General features: G+C 48.7%; 1 protein-coding gene across 1 annotated transcript in view; it reads left to right on the top strand.

Annotated features, from left to right (window-relative positions):
- The window catches only part of AAAS (aladin WD repeat nucleoporin), a 416285-nt gene extending 402677 nt beyond the window's left edge, over positions 1-13608 (top strand). Inside the window, exons 16-17 of the mRNA XM_078687624.1 lie at positions 5946-6030; positions 13316-13608. Coding sequence (XP_078543750.1) covers positions 5946-6030; positions 13316-13468 — 238 coding nt within the window. The 3' untranslated portion in view covers positions 13469-13608. The remainder of the gene's footprint in view (positions 1-5945; positions 6031-13315) is intronic.
- Positions 13609-13917: the final 309 nt, after the last annotated feature.

The raw sequence follows: 13917 nt of genomic DNA, 5'->3' as shown, positions 1-13917 counted from the left end.
AGGGAAAGGGGTGTAACCACCCCCTCCTCAGGTCCTCCCATAGGTGGGACCCTAGAGTTAGTCCAAACCCTAAACTTGGTATAAGTATAGGAACCCAGTCACTAGGGCTTTAGATTACCCTGGACGAAACTCTGAAACATAAATCTTGGACCTTTGACATTCCATATCGACTGTAAGGCGAAGAAATCTCCCTTGGGGTCAAGGAGTGACTCCCCTGTTCAAACAGGCACCAAAGAAGCATCTTGCTGTTCTGCATTTTCAAGGCTCCCGACGGATCCCGAAGAATCTGCGACACAGGACACGGACTTCCAGACATCTCCGAGGCGGACACGAGTCCCCAGCGAAGCTGAGACCTGCAGCTATCACTAGAGACGTCGGACTGGAACTCCTGGACATCCTGCACATTTGCTAGTGCATCAACTTCCCGAGCTTTACCGAAGTTGTGCGTTGGGCGACTTGTAGTCCAAGCCCTGTGCACCTTTTGCATCGAAGATTGTGGGCCTACACTCCACGAGTGTTCCGTGGGCCCACTTTCAGCTCGAGGTGCCTTCGTGTTCCCTAGTCCGTTGGCTAGTGGGTCCCCACAAAGGAATCTACTTTGTTTCTAGGGCTTCCCTGGTTGCTCCAGACGTGCCCTGACTCCCCTCCAAAGGGTGCGTACCTCAGACCTTGCTGGTCTGCACCGAAGCCAATCTTGTCTTCTTGCGTGGTTTGCCAAGGCTTGTTGGGTCCAATCCGGATACCGACGCTGCAGCACTCTACATCCGACGTGGGACAGCTCAAATCCAGCTCCTGGTTGTCGTCGAAGCCTCCTGGACCTCGTGGCTGAAGAGGTAAGCTTCACTTACTTCACCTTAAAGCACCCGACATCGGCTGGCATCTTCTTGTCGCCATCCTGGTCCCTGGCTGGTGGCACAGACTCTGTCCCCTCTGCTTTCAGGTTCTTCAGATCTCCGATACACCCTTGGATCCATCCGGACACTCTTCTCCTGGACGCCTGCAGCGCTTCTTTGCAGCTCTCCATTGGAATCACCGACGAAACCAGACACCTATGCACCCGGCTTCCCTGGTTGAGGTAACACGAGTACTTCAGTGCTCCCATGGGTCTTGACTCTCGAAGTGTCCAGTACTGAAAGGGTTTTACCGTAGTCCACTCCTAAGTGTCCTTAAACTTTAACTTTGTAACTTTAACTTTCGCCATTGAAGTCAATGGTGAATCGCGGCTGTGTTTAGACACTGCACGTGTCCCCCGTGGTTCACCTGCGTCCCTACCTTGGCTGGTTCCTGGTTGCCCCAGCAGTTTCTACAGGCCCTAGGCCTAACTTCTATCCCTCACGTGGTTCTTATACCACTTTCTTAGTATATGGTTTGTGACGCCCCTATGGCAAAACGTATACTGTGCTAATTTACTGTGTACTATTAAGCTCCTGTATTGTACTTTTACCTCTAGCCTCATAAAGAGAGTAGAGGGGTTGTGTTTAGAATAAATACATATATATATATATATATATATATATATATATATATATATATATATATATATCTGGTTCGGTGCTCTTTCATTTGTTCATTCAAGAGATTATAGACTGGTAAAACAAGCTGCTTTACATTCCTTCAAGACTGAGACTGAAGGCTGCTCTCCACAGCTACTACTAGGATAGCTTTCTATAAAGGTTGTCTAAACCTACCATCAATCAGTGTCGTTTGGCCTGGTGCAAGGTGCCCACTAGAATAGTGCAAAAACAACAGTTGATGGACAGAATGCAGAACAATATCATACATTCTCCCCAGTACAGAGATCTGGGCCTAAATCCATCGTTTTTTTGCTCACCATGCCATTCCAGTTTGAACCCAGCCATATGCAAATCAGTCTTGACCCTGTGCCCCATGGGAACAGTCAGCCCGAACTGCAAAGCCAGGTCCTCCCTGGACTGGAAACAAGCATCCAAGGATTTTGTACCACTTTGTTCGCCATAAGTTGGCAGGGTATGGTCAGACGTGAGTCCCTTGCTCACTTTGCCACTGGATTCAAGCAAGCCGGGCTGAAGATGGCTGAAATGCCAGAAACCGGTCCTCGGAAGCTTGTTTCCGGTCCAGGGAAGGCATGGCTTGGCAGTTCGGGCTGGACTGTTCCCATGAGGCACAGGGTCAGACTGATTTGCATATGGCCATGTCTGACCTGGGGTGGCAGAGTGGGCTAAGGAACGGTGATGGAGTAAACCCAGATCTGTTGACTGGGTGTTAGTGTTTGATTGGTTCAGATGCTCCGTCCATTACCACCCCCTTTTGTACCACTAGAATAGTGGACATCATATGCCAGGCCAATGTCTCACAAGAAGCACCAGTGACACTCCGAAGAGTCAGTCAACCAGAGACTACTTGCTCACCCCGCCTACACACTGATCCTGGTGGCGAGAGTGAGGCTTGACCACACCCAAATACCCCTGCGGTTGCCTGAGTGACTAGCCTATGTCTCCTTGGTGGTCTTGCAGCAGCCCAGATGTGGCACATACGCAGCCCCAGTACAGACCACACACAGTCCCGTTGTAACCCATCCAAGGGGCCTCCACAAGCGTGAGAGATGCACACACCGTTGCATACCAGGAGGTGACATGGCCTTTTAACGGGGACCTCAACAGGTTGCAGATATATTCAACAAGCTAATCTTCATCTCAAAAGCATGCTGCATGATGGATGCTTTACCGTGGACTCCGACAATGCTCCAAGCGCACCCTGTTTTTGAATCGGTGACACTAACCACGAATCATCTGGAGTATCAGCAGTGTGGGCAAACTCCACACAAGGGATCTTACTTTAACTAGTATGCAACCGCAAGATTCCTGACTTCGGTGAGCTAGTGTTTGTGTCCTGAACTACTCAGGTTAAATTATGAATGCGAGCTGAGATGTCCTGTTGCAGCTCGTGTCATCAGCCCATATGTCCACAGCCGTCATGCTGATTGACTCTAGAGACTGATGGACCACATGGTATCGAGTTAATTGTTGTTTTGTTTACACAGTGTGGACCTGTTTTTTCTTTTGGATTTTGGGAGGAATGTAGTGTCCCACAAGACATGTCATGCAGCAGCCCCTCCCTTGGGGGCTGTACTAACACCCAACCCTCACCCATCCAACACAGTCGTTACCAGTCATGGAACCCTGCTAATAAAAGGGGCTGGGCCCTGGAAAAGTTGGCTACTCACTAATATTAGTGTCTGTGTCATAGCCCCCTACAGCCTCTGTGTTGCGGGGGCCCCAGCTCAAGAGGGCCCCCAACATCATGCCCTGGCATGAGAACTCTTGACAAAGTCAGGAGGGGGGGCCCCTCCATTTACTTTGCGGGGGCTCAAGTTTTGTTACGCCTCTGCACTGCTCTGTAACTAGTACACAAGTTTGAGGATTTCAGTCTGAGACTAAGAAAACATTGCAAATTACTCAATGAGTTAACAGTCTACACCTTTTCATCTTCTGCATTCATTAATGTATTTTATAGTGCTATTGGACTGCCTCACTCTGTGCTATCAGACCTCTTTCCAAAACCAGAGCCATTATACTCGAGCTGTCCAATAGTTGTCCAGGAGTTTTGAGTGTGAATTTTTTGCAGGGATCCACCTTGCGTCCTGATAGGTGCGACGGTTGCCGTGTTCTGGAATCGGTTGCGGCACCCTTTGCACCTCTGATGAGGACTTCATTGGTAATGGTGAGAGAATCCTTTGTTCGGAGTCCTCATTACCTCCTCGTAAGTCTTCCTCGCCACATGCTTAACAAAGTGAGCATCAGCTCCACACCAGAACCCTCCAAATCAACAGTTAGCCTCCCATCCCTTCCCAACATGGCCGACCCATATCACCCCTGACCTTTACAAGATGGGGGTCGGCCCCACCAACAGCCTGTTTTTTTGGTTCTGTGCTGACTCTCCAAATGCGCTGTACGGTAAGTGTGGGATTCTGCTCTAGAATGATCATTGGTCCCTGGGTGGAGGCCCTGCTCTAGAGGGCCTGTGTGCGTGGGGATCTTCCCCTTTCAGTCCCCCATTTCCACTTCATTTGGGGCTGTTAGGCTATGCTTTAGCAAGCCACGGGTGAATAGGGGGCAGGCTGCGGTTTGGGTTGGGCTGCGCGCTATTCAGCCCTTCCTGAGCCCAGCGGTCGTTGATGCGTACTGCCTGGTTGTCGGGCCGTTTGCCTGGCTCCGGATGCCTTTTGGGTTCTTGCGGTGGCCTTTTACCTGCTGGTCTGGAGCTTCTCAGTGTCCGGGAAGATGTCAGTTCCCGGCGCCGGCCCTGGGCACGGTTCTCCCGTTTGGCTCCGCCTGTATTCGGAGCTCGTTCGTGGTTCCCGCAGTTGGCTTTTAGGGCCTGCGCAGGCTTTTAGCCTCGCGCCTCCTCTCCCGTGGTTGTTCGGGGGGCACATTGTATTTTTGGCTGCATCCAAATGCCTTTTGCGACTCCGCTGAGTCCGGCCTTCTGTGGCGGGTCCTCAATTTTCTCGCTGCTGAGTTTTCCCTGGGTCTGGCTCCTTCCACCATGCGGGATGGATGTTAGGCTGCGACCTGGGCCTTCCCGCACATGTTCATGGAACACTACTGGGTAATTCTGGGTGGTTCTCCTGGGGATTTTGCTGAGGCTGTTCTCGGGCTGGTTCCTCCTCCTCTTGATTGTGGCCTTTTTGTCCTGGGGACTGTGTGATTTTATCTGTTTGTTTTTATACTCAGGATTAAATCCTGTTTCTGTGTCCTCTACTCCTTGGCGTTGGTTTCTTGTTTGCTATGAAGCCTCTTGGCTTGGGTATATGCTCACTTTGTTAGGCATGTGTCGAGGAAGACTTACAAGGAGGTAATGTTCAGTTTACTTACCGGTAATCTTCATTACTCCGAGTATTGTCTTCTTCGCCACATGAGTTCCCATCCCTCCCTCCCGGAGGTGCTATCAGCTTCATTTTCTTGGGGCTTGGTAGTCCTTTAGGCTGTGGCTGGGGCCGACCCCCTTCTTATAGAGGTCAGGGGTGATATGGGTCGGCCATGTTGGGAAGGGATGGGAGGCTAACTTTTGCTTTGGAGGGTTTTGGTGTGGAGCGGAAGCTCACTTTAAGCATGTGGCGAGGAAGACAATACTCTTGAGTAATGAAGATTACCGGTAAGTAACCGGGTATGAGGCACTCTGCCGGCTCTCCAGCGTGGACTGTGGAAGGGCAGGGAAGCCAGACTGTGGCAAACAGTGGGTTCCTCCTAGTCCAGTGTTCTCCGTTTGCCAATGAGAGAATAAACAGGTGTACGAGAGAGAGAAAAGACTAACTTAAAGGCTAGACAGAAATGAGAAATCAGTATCTTCTATGGCTTCCCATCGAGGCAAGATCAATTTACAAGACTGCCTGTATCACCCACAACGCATAACACACGTCCTCCCCTCAATACCTGTCAAATAAACTGAAGATTTCTGGAGGCTCTAGACCATCACGTAATGTGGAAAATGTACTGCTTGAGCCCCCCACCTTCAAAAGGGAAAGATTGATGGCTCAATCCTTCTCAAGCAATGCAGTGAGAATCTGGAACTCGCTTCCTCCACTACTCTGTACCACAGCCTCTACCCTGACCTTCAAAACCAACCTCAAATCTCTTCTCTTCCAAAGACACTTCCAGAACTAAAACACCACTTTTCATGTCCCTCAAGGAAGTCCTTTCATTATTGTAAATGTGTAATCTATGCCTGTACAATCTTCATCCTATTGTTTTTTGTGTGACTGCCATCTATTGTTTTATTTTACCTTTTCTTGTTTCTCTTTTGTTTATGTAACGCGTAAATATGTAATATTTTCCTCATGTAACATACTTGGTTCTATTGTGAAGCGCTCTAACACCTTTGAGTAAAGTCCGCGCTATATAAAAATGCATAAAATAAATAAAAAAGGAGAAAGCTCTTATTTTCTTTTTCATTTTCTTTTTATGCAGTGGTTTTGTGCAGGGCGAAGAGTGTGCCGAGCCACAGATGATCAGTTTTCACCCCTGTTTCCGCAAGGGGGCTCTCCTCAGCACGGTAAGGCGTGTGCACGTCACATCTTGACTAAAAGGCATGCAGTTGTTTTCCTTGCAATGCACAACGTGTCTTTAAGAAATGTGTTAAAAAAACACTCCATTTATTGAACTTAACAGTTTGTCAAGTGCATGTGCATCTTTGTGGAAATTGTTTCCGGATGTATCATAATATAAAAATTATGTAAAGCTAGTTCGCATTGTTTTCGTCGTGCCCTTAAGTCAAAAGAGGCTGATGAGGAAAATGGGCGCCAAGTAGGAGCTTTCTGCAGGAGCTCCCGGATTGGGGATTACCGTATCGGTTTATATCCTCTGTTAAACCTGCCATCCGCCTGTGTCTCCCTCCAACATCGTTTACTGGAAGATACTTGATCGTCTGGGACGAAGTCTGGCTTACCTATGAAGACGATCTCTGTGACTCCTGACGTGTCTTCGCCTCCTTTGCCTCGCCATCCTCCTTTGCCCCAGTATCCTCTGCCGCCTCTGACAACACAGCATTGTAGTACGTCCGCTGGGACGATCTGGAGCCTAAAGAACCTTTCCGGAGCGTGCCGTCTGACCCGTGTTGCTCCCCTGCAATACCGAGCCTCAAGGTCTGTGCTCCCAGTTTTGCTGGCGCGTAAAGCCCCACACTTGAAGAACCGGTGCGGTGTGTGCCTGTGAACCACACCGCTCCCCTGCAGGACCGAGCCTCCTTGGGGTAAGCTCGCCTTGCACCTTTGTGCTTCTGCTATGGGTCTATAATTGGGCCATATAATTGACGACCCACTTGTGAAGGACCTGCTCTGGTCGGACGAGCCTCTCGACATCTTGCACGCCGACCTCCTCAAGGATTCTGCTCCCTGAATAACTGCTGTGCAAAGCTCTTCGCCTGAAGAACCGATTTGGAGCGTGCCGTCTGATCCGTGCTACTCCTCTACAAGACCGAGCCTCAAGGACTGTGCTCCCGGTGTTGCTGGTGCGTGTAGCCCCACACTTGAAGAACCGATGCAATATGATGCCTTTGAACTGCGTCGCTCCCCTTGCAGGACCGAGCCTCCCTGGGGAAAGCGCGCCTCGCACCATCGTTTTTCCACTACGAAATAAAAAACAGTGAAGTAACTTTCTCCCGTTCTTTCTGTGCCATCTACCCAGAAAAAGTGATTTATCCACAACGATTGTAGACGCCCTGGACCAGATTGCCTAACTTTAAAATGGTGCCGGTCAGGCGATTTCAGGTCTAGGCCTTGTGGACCCCAAGGTGAGCAGAGGGGGCCTATTTTTCAAGGAGGCAGAGCCCAGGGGTGCCTCAGCCATCTCATTACATCCAGTCTTGGGAGGGGTCCCCCTGATTTGTCCACAACGGTTGCAGAAACCCTGGGATCCGTCAGCCTGACTCTAAAATGGCGTCAGTCGGGTGTTTTCAGGCTTAGGCATGCAGTCTTGAGCCTAGGTCGCAGAGCAGGCCCACTACGTCTCCTTGCCTTCCCCAACCTTGATGCGCCACCCGTTGCCCTGTGCGCCATCCAGTGCCAGTCAGTCTACAGAGCAGAGATGAGTCATGGGACTCTACGACAGCCGTGAATCAGGAGCCCCAGTCATTGGCACTGTACAGCAAGTTCTCTGCGCCTTCCCAATGTGCTTCCACTACGATTCCTCACCTCGCCACAGAGAGGCCCCAGATTGATGCTGTGCTCCAGTCCCTATGCCGCCAAAGAAAGCACTCATCACCAAGGTCTCTAACCTATTCACCCCAGCCACCTCGTGGGTGGTCAAAGAGGGGAGGTCCCAATGGCGACATGATTTAATAGATACACTGACCCTTGTCTGCTGATTACATTACTAAGGGCCCATTTGCTGCAGCAAATGTTTGGTTGAACCACAGTCTTTTGCCCTGCTAACCTCGACACCTCTTGACTGCACATTAACCGGATAACTACGTTCGACTCCTGGAATATATGCCCCCTTCTTCTTATACTCCTCCTCACTACCGCTACCTTAGCAGCACCTTCCTCCTCCGCCCACCATCCTCCTCAATTTCCCATCATGGTCAGCTCTTGAGTTAAGTCTGAGATTAACTGCTTCAAAATCATTTTCCCCATAATCTGTCTAAAGCTTCAGCAAAATGGTTCAATCCTAACACCATTGAACGTTTTCCTGATTCCCTCTTTGTTGACCAGTTCTACAATGGTGATCTTGGAAGGCTCAAAAACAACTTCATTTTTTTCACTCATGACATCCCCTCCTGGTCCACCAGCTTCTATAATTCCCTCAGTGTCTCTTCCTCCTCATCTCTCCCACATGGAAAACAGCTAAAAATGTCACCCTCTACCTGTTTCAACGGCTCCCTCACTATCTCACTTTATAACAATGGTACTGTCTTGATCCAAGCTAAAGACACCCGTCTCTCTCTTTTTGACCACCTCTTCCCCTCCCTACTCCTCACCCCTGCGTCTGGGCTCTCCCTTGATTCGTCCTCTAGCTCCACCCATTACTCCGTATCTCCTCCCCTGACCCCCCTATACTCCATTAGGCCGCTCCCCCGGGAGGCAAAGGCCGACCCTCTCCCCCTTCCCCTGTTCCCTCCTCTCCCATTCCTCCCCCCACCCATTGTGCACCCCCTAAACACTTCTGCCATACCTCTAGCTAATACTCTCTTCTTCCACTTTGCACCATCCTGGTATTCCAATTTTACCACCTCCACCCTACCCCTACCTGCCACCCCCCTATTTAGTCCACCTCTCCTACAACCTGTTCCCCAAGCTAACTTTACTTACATTGCCTATATTCCCACCTCTCTCTTCTTCTCTACCCGCTCCCCACCTCGCCTGGTACCCCGAATTCTTCACTAACCCCTTGCATCTCTCTTCATCCCCCTATTCCTCCAGTAATGTTGCTCAACCCCCTATCCCCCCTCGGTAAGCCCTTCCCTTTCCCTCGGACCCAGCAGATCCACTTTCTGTCTTCAACTACCCTACAACCCAACCCCCCCTCACTCTGCCTGGGTCCTGTTCCCTCACATCCAACACTCCTAGCTTACGGGACCTTTCCAACCACTTCCCCTCTCTTCTACCCTAACCTCCTGCCATTCAATGACTCCCCCCTTCCCCTCCTTGCTTGCCGTCCTCGTTCCGCACCATTTGCCCCTAATTACGACCTCAATTCTTATCCTCCCTACAGCATCAACAAAGATTAACTCTATTTTCACCTCCGAGGCACCAACAACTGCTCTCAACCATTATCTATCTCCAACTTTGAACCTTGTACCCCAACACCCCCCTCACACTCCCACCTCTCCCTGCCCTCCCTCGCCAATTGCACTCCCCCCTGTACCCATCGAGCCACCTAGCTTACCGTGCTCAGGCCTACTCTCTCTGGAAAAAAAGTTAGGATCTCTCATCACCTCCATCTCCCAGCCTGAAGCTACCATCTCACGCTTAAGCACTAAGATTTCCACCTTTCCAAACACCCCAACTCCCTTGGCAAATATTCACTTTCCCAAACACCCGAGAAACACCTCGCCCCCAAGCCCCAAAAAAGTCAATCCCAATCTGTCTTCTGCAGACATCACTAACCTTCTGGCAAGTTACAAGACCTCGAACGCAACCCCCTTCCACTCTCCGCTCCAAGTAACCCTACTATCTACACTATTTCGACCATCTCCTCTGTCAGAACTAATTGTATGCCTTCTTCCTCCCGGGCACCCTCTTACAAGTACAATCTCCCCATCACCCCTCATAGCCCAATCGCCCCGGTCACCAAAACAGTCTCGTCAGACTTGCACTGTTTGCTCCACAACTGCAGATCTGCAATGAAAGACGAACTGGAAATTTCTGACACCATCATCCTTCACAATCTCAACATGCTCTACCTCACAGAGACCTGGTTCAACGACACCTCTCATTCTATGTTTGATCTTCTGCTACCCACGACTACTCTATCTTTAGAAATGACAGAACAGACAAACTTGGGGGAGGTGTTGCAATCATCTTTAGAAACTCCCTTCAACTTAAAGCTTTTCCTAACCGCTCCTTCCGTTCATTCGAATGCTTATCTCTTGAGCTTCAAGTGCAACACTTCTCACCATTCAGATTCCATGTCATCTACAGGGCTCGACAAATTCGAAAAATGGTACTAGTCCTGCAGGTCTAGTACCATGGAAAATCCCCTCGACCTGACTCCAGCCCACTTGACCTCCGTCTCTGAAAACAGAGCAAAAGTGACAAGATAACAAGATTTAAAGGCATGTTTATTGCTCATTTCCTTTGTGAGCAATAAAAATGCCTTTAAATCGTGTTATCTTGTCACTTTTGCTTTGTTTTTAAAGACAGAGGACAAAAGTTAGTTTGATTTCCTACTCGCCAGAAAGGGCGAGTAGGACCTAAAAATAGCTCGTCCTCATCCATTCTCCCTCGCAAATGCGAGCGGGCGAGTGGATTTGTCGAGCCCTGATCTACCACCCGCCTGGTGGCTTCTCTTCTTCTTTTTTAGAGGCACTTACCAACTTCATCAGCGACCAATACTTGCAAAGTGAAAGACAGATCTTCCTGGGAGACTTCAATCTTCACTGGGGCTCGTTGGAAGATTCCTCTGCTAATAAGCTGGCGACCTTTCTCTCCGCAAATGATCTTAAACAACACACTCTAAGGGCACAATTACGGACCTTGTATTTCTTAAGCAGACATGCCTAGTATTGCTATCCCTATTCATTTAGACTGGTCTGACCACTTCCTCATCCCCTTCTCTCTTCCCCTATCAAACTCTTTTACTCTTGGCCAACCTAAAAGGACTACTACCTTGTTCGGTAACTCTAAAAACATTGACCCCGATACTCTCTGTGATTCCGCTATGCTAGCACTTCCAAGGCTAGACCCGAGCTTGGATATCAACGATCTCACCTCCCAATGCCTCTCAGTCCTTACAGTCGAAATCGATAATGTTGCTCCTCTCCAAAGCAAAAGAAAAAGGCCTATTCCCTCAGCACCTTGGTTCAACAAATCCCTTTATGAAGAAAGGAAGAACCTGAGAATCATGGAGGAACAATGGAGACAAGCTCCATCCACCTCTAATCTTGCAACGTTCCGTTTAGCAAGATCCAAGTACCACAAACACATCTTCCTTGAAAAAGCAACTCACTTCAGAACCTTCCTCGACTCAGCCAAAAACAGACCCAAAAAACTATTCGACCTCATCAAAAATCCAAACTGCTCTCCCCAAGCCGGAGGATTCTCCAAAGAAAGCAGCTATATTCTTTGACGAAAAAGTGAAATCATTGGTGGATCAGGTCGTTCATCCTACCCCTCTAGAGGAGCGTACATCCATAGTCATTTGGCAGAACTTTGACGCCATCTCTGAAGATGCCCTCCTCAAATGCATGCTCGAAACAAAGCCCTCCAACCATTCTCTTGACCCCATCCCTAGTGACATTGCCATTGACATCTACACCCATACTCTTTCTTATTGGACCAGTCTGATTTACCTCTCCCTCAGTCAAGTCTCCCTTCCTGTTACCTTTAAAACAGGACAGGTTACCTCTTTTCTTAAAAAACGCACCGCTGATGCGAACGACCTCAACAACTTCTTCCCCATCACTAACCTCCCTTTTCTTGCGAAAATCGCAGAAAGATGTGTAGCGAAACAACTTTCCCGTCATATCAAGGACAATGATCTTCTTGACAATTTCCAGTCTTGTTTCATTCAAAACTGCAGCACCGAAACGGCCCTGCTGCAAGTGATTGATGTGCTGCGTATACTCGATTCAGGGGAGTCTTGTCTTCTGATTCTTCTTGATCTTTCTGCAGCCTTTGACACTGTCAATCACAGCACTCTCCTTAACACTCTTCAACAGAGAATGGGTTTGGAAGGCACAGAGCGTAAATGGTTTGCCTCTTTCCTTTCGGACAGATCCCAAATAGTCAGAATAGCGAATAGTCTTTCATCTTCATTTGTGGTAGGGCAGGGTGTCCCTCAAGGCTCTTTCCATGCACCCACATTGTTCAATCTCTATTTGGAACCATTGGGAAATCTCCTAAGTAAATCTGGGATCCTCTACCATCTCTACGTGGTTGTCACCGAAATCTACCTTAAGGTGTCCTCCACACACGATCTCTCAATCCTCAACTCTACTCTCCCCTCTATTCAAAACTGGATGCTAACTCATCAACTCATTCTGAATCCCTCCAAAACAGAATTCCTCCTACTCTCAACCTCTCTCTCTCCTCCTCCTGTTCAATCTTGGATGGATCAGCTGAACCTATTTAACACTAAACCTATCGTTGTCTACAGCGCAAAATCCCTCGGTGTCTTACTCGACAAAAGGCTCAATCTACTCTCCCACATCAACTCCATTGCAAAGAATGCTCGATATCAACGGTGCCTTCTTTGTGGGATTCAATGCTTCTTCCCAGAGCAAAACTTTAAAACCCTGGTCCAATTGCTGGTTCTTTCTAGATTGGACTACAGCAAATCTCTACTTAATGGCCTCCCCAAATCCCATCTTTCCCCTCTTAAATCTGTTCTTCATTGGCTTCCCATCGAGGCAAGATCAATCTACAAGACGGCTTGTATCACCCACAAAGCTTTGCACACTTCCTCCCCTCGCTACCTGGCAAATAAACTGAAAATCTCTGGAGGCTCTAGACCGTCTCGTAATGCGGAAAAATGACTGCTTTATGCTCGCACTTTCAAAAGGGAGAGATCGATGGCTCACTCCTTCTCAGGAAATGGGGTGAGAATCTGGAACTCGCTTCCGCCACAGCTCCGCACCACCACCTCTACCCAGACCTTCAAAACTGACCTCTAATCTCTTCTCCCAAAGACATTTCCAGAACTAATACACGTCCTTTCAAGTCCCTCAAGGAAGTTCTTTCACTATTGTAAATTTGTATTCTATGCCTGTGCAAGTGTCATCCCAGTGTGTTTTTGAGTGACTGCCATCTATTGCTGTATTATACCTCTTCTTGTATATCATTGGCTTCTGTAACATATACATTTGTCACATTTTCCAAATGTAACGTAACTGGTTCTATTGTGAAGTGCCCTGACATCTTTGGGTAAAGCCTGTGCTATTAATGCATAAATAAATAACATGAAATCTGCTGATTTACGGAGTGTCCTTGAGGCTCTCGTCTCTTGGCAGTGGCGAAGAGTGGGGGTCCGCCCTGGGCGGCAGGAGTTTTGGGGGCGGCAAAAGCAGGCATTGCCACGGGCGTCTAAGTGGCTAGCTACGCCACTGCCTTTTGGGTGTGCGCTCGCTTTAGGGCGCACCAATGCAAATAATGATCTTTTTATTTTCTATCCCTCTGTACTAGTGCTGGTCCACAGGACGCGTCAGCCACGTGCCCTTCTATTTCGTCAATGCACACGTGCCCCGTTACAGCCCTGGGTTCAGCCCTGGCATCTCCAGGACCGGCGCCAATGGAGGAGCCATGCCTGAGCTGTTCTCAGAGATGAGAGACTCTTGAATCTCCGACACACGTGCGGCCATCTTGGGAGCTCCATAAAGTCACATGTTTTATTGTATATTCCATTGTTCACACTTTCTGGGCATATATATTTTTCACAGACGAAACTGATTTAATTTAATAAAAACAAACTTTCGGCATGTCTTTCAAGTTCTGCTTCTGAGTCTACGCTAAAGTTTTTGACTGTCTGGAACACAATTCATCTCTCTATCTCTTAGTTTTGAAAATAAAAGGAAGCCATTGAGTGAAAACTTTTGTCTCAAGGCAGTGGGAGCACACTACTGGCATGGTAGCAGTAACTCCAGTGGGAAAACGGGTTCTGGCATTGTGCTCCCTCGCCACTCTACATTTCCTAAAAGATAAATAAAGAACCATCGAGTTCCACTTGTGCCCTCGGAATGAGTGGTACCGACAAACGAAACTTGATAAATTGAAAGCAGCTTACCAAG

The sequence above is a fragment of the Lissotriton helveticus genome, chromosome 1_1 (assembly GCF_964261635.1).
Source record: "Lissotriton helveticus chromosome 1_1, aLisHel1.1, whole genome shotgun sequence".
NCBI classification, from domain to species: Eukaryota; Metazoa; Chordata; class Amphibia; order Caudata; family Salamandridae; genus Lissotriton; species Lissotriton helveticus.
This window is presented reverse-complemented; position numbering and strand designations above follow the sequence as displayed.